The sequence below is a fragment of the Carex rostrata genome, chromosome 21, assembly GCF_964058835.1.
Source record: "Carex rostrata chromosome 21, lpCarRost1.2, whole genome shotgun sequence".
NCBI lineage: Eukaryota > Viridiplantae > Streptophyta > Magnoliopsida > Poales > Cyperaceae > Carex > Carex rostrata.
In genome coordinates this window covers 2,119,120-2,124,664 of record NC_135938.1, presented here as the reverse complement: position 1 = coordinate 2,124,664, position 5,545 = coordinate 2,119,120, and the positions used below count along the sequence as shown (strand labels likewise).

General features: G+C 33.9%; 1 protein-coding gene across 1 annotated transcript; it reads left to right on the top strand.

The window, feature by feature from the left end:
• The first annotated feature begins 1,480 nt into the window (after positions 1-1,480).
• LOC144573180 (peroxidase P7-like) lies at positions 1,481-4,797 on the top strand. The gene is made up of 4 exons (XM_078322888.1): positions 1,481-1,711; positions 1,790-1,981; positions 3,163-3,328; positions 4,350-4,797. Exons 1-4 carry the CDS (start codon positions 1,502-1,504, stop codon positions 4,739-4,741), a joined length of 960 nt encoding a protein of 319 aa, XP_078179014.1. The 5' UTR covers positions 1,481-1,501; the 3' UTR covers positions 4,742-4,797.
• Positions 4,798-5,545: the final 748 nt, after the last annotated feature.

Here is a 5,545-nt window from a genome sequence, read left to right as displayed (position 1 = left end):
CACACAGTAATTAATAATTAGCAAAAAATTAACAAGAAACTAAAAAAAAACCTGTTGCTACAGTAAAATCGCCTTTCAATCGCCCAACAATCGCCAGAGCTCTCTCTCAAACAGTAAAATCGCAGCACAGTAAAATTTTGGTTTACAGAATGGTTGGAGTGGGCAGGAGAGAGAAAAAATCGGATTAAATACCTATATAGGACCGCCCGTGGGGAGGGCGGTTTGGTCCCATAGGAAACCGCCCGTGGGGGGGCGGTTTGGTCCCATAGGAGACCGCCCGTAGTTTTGGCGGTTTGGTCTCCAGGGAAACCGCCCGTAGTTCTGGCGGTTTGGTTATTTTTGAAAAAAACAAGAACTGATGGTTATTTTTAAAATTAAGTTTTGTTTTTTGGGTATTAATAAAAAATGGCCGTTTCTTCTGGCTTCTTTTGACAAAACCTCAATTGCTTTACGCGCTTTGTTTCTTTTCTTATGTACAGTGCACTAATAGTCTAATATATTTCAAACGGATCAATGTGAATTCACATCATTTTCCTCTGATTCCCAATCAGCCATGCAACAAAGGGCTTTCTGTAGCATTTTACAAGTGTAAATTGGTTAGATTCTAGCTAGATCACTTGACGTCGGTATTTTAGTGTACATATATATATACTATTACAAAGAGAAATTTACAATAGATAACCTGAATGATTGAAAATTGCACATACTTTAAGGGTACGTTTGGATGAGAGCTAAAATAGCTAAATTTGATAATAGTGAAAAAAAATAGTAATTTTCAGATTAGTGTGAAAATAATTCTATTCAGATTAGTAAAAATATTGTTTGGATTTTACATATGAAATAGTAAATAGTTGTAACTAACAAAAAATATTGCTAACAATGTGCTAATTAAAAGAAAAGATATACAAGTAGGATCTCAAACGAATTGTCACAATGTGGAAATACTGAAAGTGTCAAATTTGTCATTTCGGAACTGTATTGACGGAAATCTGAAAATGAAGTATTTTTTTTCTCTCTCTTCACACTTTCAAATAGTAGTTATTCCAACATTTACAAGGAATATAGAATAGCAATTGTTTTAGCTATTCCGAATAACAAAAATATTGTTTGAATACTCCTTGCTATTTCGAATAGCCTCTATATATATTCTTGTGTCATCTCTTGCAAACTATAATTTATTCCCAAATGTTACTCTTCAAGGTCTTGTTAATTTTTTATCCAGTGTACTTCATTTTTGAAAATTTCAAATAATGCACATGCCCTTTCTGCAATTTCTCTGTTTCAAAAGGAGAAAACAGAGATATCGCTCGCCAAAGAAAAATAGGGACGGTACAATATTTTTCTGCTTGTTCTATTTGTCTAAACAGGAACAAATTGCCGAAATTTGCCGAAAATTTCGGCTTTTTAACCGAAATGGCATGAAGGGAACCTCTATATAAGCCTCCAACAAGCATCATGTGTGATCTCATACTACAACAAGTCCATTATTTGGAGCTAAGCAATGGCTTCAACCTCTAATTTGGCATTTTTTCCTGTAGCCCTTTTTCTATTTATCGGGTGCGCAGCAGCGCAACTCTCAACAAACTATTACTCTTCCTCATGCCCAAATCTCTTCTTGACTGTGGAACCCGTAGTACAGTCAGCTATATCGAAAGAAAAGCGAATGGGAGCCTCCGTTCTTCGCCTCTTCTTCCATGACTGCTTTGTTAATGTACTTAACTAGTCATAGATATAATATAATTACTATCCAGCATGTATATTCATAACTAATTTTGGGTGTTTTATATAGGGATGCGACGGATCATTGCTACTCGATGACACAGCCAACTTTACGGGAGAGAAGAATGCGACTCCTAATAAGAATTCGGCAAGGGGATTCGATGTGATAGATGATATAAAGACTGCAGTTGAGAAAGCTTGCCCAGGCATCGTCTCATGTGCCGACATTCTTGCCATTGCCTCTCGAGACTCTGTGGTCATAGTAAGTATGAACCCCTGCGTTGGTTATACATCTTGACATTCATAATTCAAATTTGAAAATTAATGAGACAGATATAGCAAAGCAGAACTGTGAAGAAAAAGCACAATCAGAGCTGGTTATAAACTTATAATATAAACAAATACTCTGCATTCAAATAATATATAATCCTTACGGGAGAACTACGGTGTTCCTAAGTTCACCAAGCACTCTTGTGAACTCAACTCTAAAATCTATCGGATTAGCTTCAAACGACAAATCTAAACCGTTGAAATTCTTCTACCTTATGAGTGATGCGTCTACATGTAAAAAATTTAAAAGTTTAAATTAATTTTGTATAGAATCAAGTGGTTAAAAAGACAAAAATTAAATGCATTAAAAATAATTTATAAACCTTCTAATTTTAACTACTTGCCTTTATACTAAATTAATTCAAACTTTTAAAATTTTCACATGTAAATACATCACTCATAAACTAGAAGGATTTCAACGATTTAGATTAGTCGTTTGAAACCAATTTGATAGGTTTTAGAGTTAAGTTGCAAAGAAACTTGATGAACTTAGGAACACCCTAGAGAGAGAGAGAGAGAGGCTAATATACAATCAATTGTTCCTAACCTCCCGTGCAACCAAATCATTTTTAGATTTTTAAAGTCCAAATGATCGATCCAAACCGTTAGATGTAATCTCCATATTAAAATGTGCTAGGAGACCAAATTTTACATTTTTTGGAATTTGTTTTACTATTTATTAAGCCACTTTGAAAATCGCTGATCCAACGGTAGCTTAACCAAACAGTGAAATCAGAAGCTACCGTTGGATCAGAGATTTTCAAAGTGGCTTAATAAATAGTAAAAAAATTCCAAAAAATGTAAAATTTGGTCTCCTAGCACATTTTAATATGGAGATCACATCTAACGGTTTGGATCGATCATTTGGACTATAAAAATCAGAAAACGACTTGGTTGCACGGGAGGCTAGGAACAATCGATTGTATATTAGCCTATCTCTCTCTCTCTATATATATATATTGATCTAATGATATGGCATCCAACAACTTTTTTACAGTTACAAATTTTGATTAAAATTGATCTTTAGGAAAGCACCCATCTTTTAATTATTACTTGTGTAGATTTCATATTTTACAGTGTAATTAAATATTGTTAAAAACTTGCAACTTGAAGCTAGGTGGGCCCAGCTGGAATGTGAAATTAGGGAGAAGAGATGCTTTGACAGCAAGCATGTCTGGTGCTAATAACAACATCCCTGCACCCTCAATGGACCTCAATGTTCTTACCTCGAAATTCTCTGCTCAGGGCCTCAGCACAACTGATATGGTCACACTTTCTGGTACAAACACATACATTTTTTTAGAACAGAAAACTAAAAACTGATAGAAGTAATAAAATCATAACATGCTTTGCAATTAGAACACAAACAATCTAGAATAGCAAATGAATTTAGATCTTACAGTTCTGAAGTGATGACATTGTTAGGCAGAAGCGTAAACACTTGATAATGGAGACCTTAGACATTTTCTTTTCTTCTCTCTTTTAGAAAAATAAGTGGATGGGATTTTCAGAATGGGATTCGTTCAAATAAGATGAGGTTTTTTTTATAATTCTGAGGCAACCTTTAGGATCAGCATATTTATTAAATAGCAATTTGAATTTTTTCATCAAAAATTCAGATGCATTTTCATTAAAAAAATTTAAATAAAATTGGTGCCCAATAATAACATAGGCCACATAATAAAATAAAACTAACAAAAACATCATATTCTAAAATCTGGCAAGGTTGTAGTATTCAACAAATTGAGTGATGAATATTTTAAAAGTCTCTATTCAAAAGTAGGAAATTAAAACAATATGCCTGATTTTCAAAATAATTTGCAATTATGGCCATTTGTCGAGATTATTTTTCAAATATGCCTCTAAAACACTATTTCCGAACATAAATTTTTTAAATATGCTTAATTTTTTTTTTTTTAAATGCCTCATTTAAGTCCCATCCTATTCCACACCAAGGCTTTGTCCCTGATTATAGCTGATTAGATTCAAACCCTGAGGAATGTCAAGGTAATTTAGTACATAACAACTTGCTCTTAGTCAATATATGTACCCTCAAATCAGATGTCTTTTAATTTCTAGCACTAAATTACATGCAATAAGCAGTAGAGATAAATTAAGATGAAGCAATTAATGCATATTAAATTTAGTCCTAATAGAACCTAAAACACATTAACTAATGAAGCATGGCATTTTACATTATTTCTTATTTTTCTGAATCACAAGATAATAAATTAAGTTACACCTTAATACAGTCATATAAGTTATAAACTAAGTATACATATATATTACCATGACAACAGGGGGCCACACAATTGGATTTGCAAGGTGCACCAACTTCAGGTCCCACATATACAACGACACCAACATAGACAGCTCCTTCGCACAGTCGACTCAATCCAACTGCCCACTTACGTCTGGCTCAGGCGATGACAACCTGGCACCGTTGGATCTCCAAACAGAGTATATCTTTGACAACAACTACTACAAGAACCTAATAAACAAGAAAGGCCTTTTGCATTCCGATCAAGAGCTGTACAATAACGGCTCGACCGACTCACAAGTGCAAACTTACAGCACGAACCCGGTTAAATTTAAGTCTGATTTTGCTGCAGCCATGATCAAGATGGGAGATATTAGTCCACTTACCGGGTCTCAAGGCGAGATTAGGAAGAACTGTAGGGTGGTCAATTAACCCTAATGGGTTTAATTCTTAATTATTTCTTATTATTTTCTCAAGAAATTAAATAATTATTGCATTATGGTTGTTTTCCGAATGTAGTAGTAATCAGTTAATTATTGCATTATGGTTATGATGTTAAGTTGAGAAGTTTTCCCTGGGCTGTAATTGTAATTTCTTATTTGTTACTGAAATACAAGAAGGTATAATTAACTGGCAGGAGAGAGAATTTGTGTGGCCCAAGTAGCTCAGCCTTAAGAGATCGCTTAAATTTACTTTAATTGAGGCCCGTAGGTTGGACCCAATGTAAAAAATTTTAACCGGCCTTTAGATTTAAAGCCTGTCTGTGGCTATCAAGCCAAGGTAAAGTTTGAACTCGGCTCATGCCAGAACAATTCGAACCGAGCCAAGCTAGCTCGTTCGCTCGTGCTGTGAGACACATATAGCTAGATGAAAGATTTTCATCAATTTAGAGCATCTCTAACAGTGATTGCTTATGGATTGCTTATGCTAACGTGTCAATTGTTTTTGTAATTGCTGAGTTGTATGGCTATTGCTTATTTAGCAATTGTTGGAAAGAATTGCTTAATAAGAAATTCTTTTCTAAAGATGAGTTGGCCAAATGTTTAATTTTTATTGGTCAAATGTTTAATTCTCAATTGTTTGGTTGATTGCACCAATGTAAGAGTGAATTGCTTAAATTTTAAAATTTTCATAATTGCTAATTTAGTAATTAATTTCAATTGCTGAATTGGAGATGCTCTTAGTGTTGTAAACTATATATAGATCATGAGTTGGAAAATAATTTTTTTTTTCTTG

Coding starts and splice junctions, on each gene's coding strand:
- LOC144573180 (XM_078322888.1), top strand. CDS start 1,502: ATGGCTTCAACCTCTAATTTGGCATTTTTTCCTGTAGCCCTTTTTCTA. Junction 1,982..3,162: donor CTCGAGACTCTGTGGTCATA/GTAAGTATGAAC, acceptor TGCAACTTGAAG/CTAGGTGGGCCCAGCTGGAA. Junction 3,329..4,349: donor TGATATGGTCACACTTTCTG/GTACAAACACAT, acceptor CCATGACAACAG/GGGGCCACACAATTGGATTT.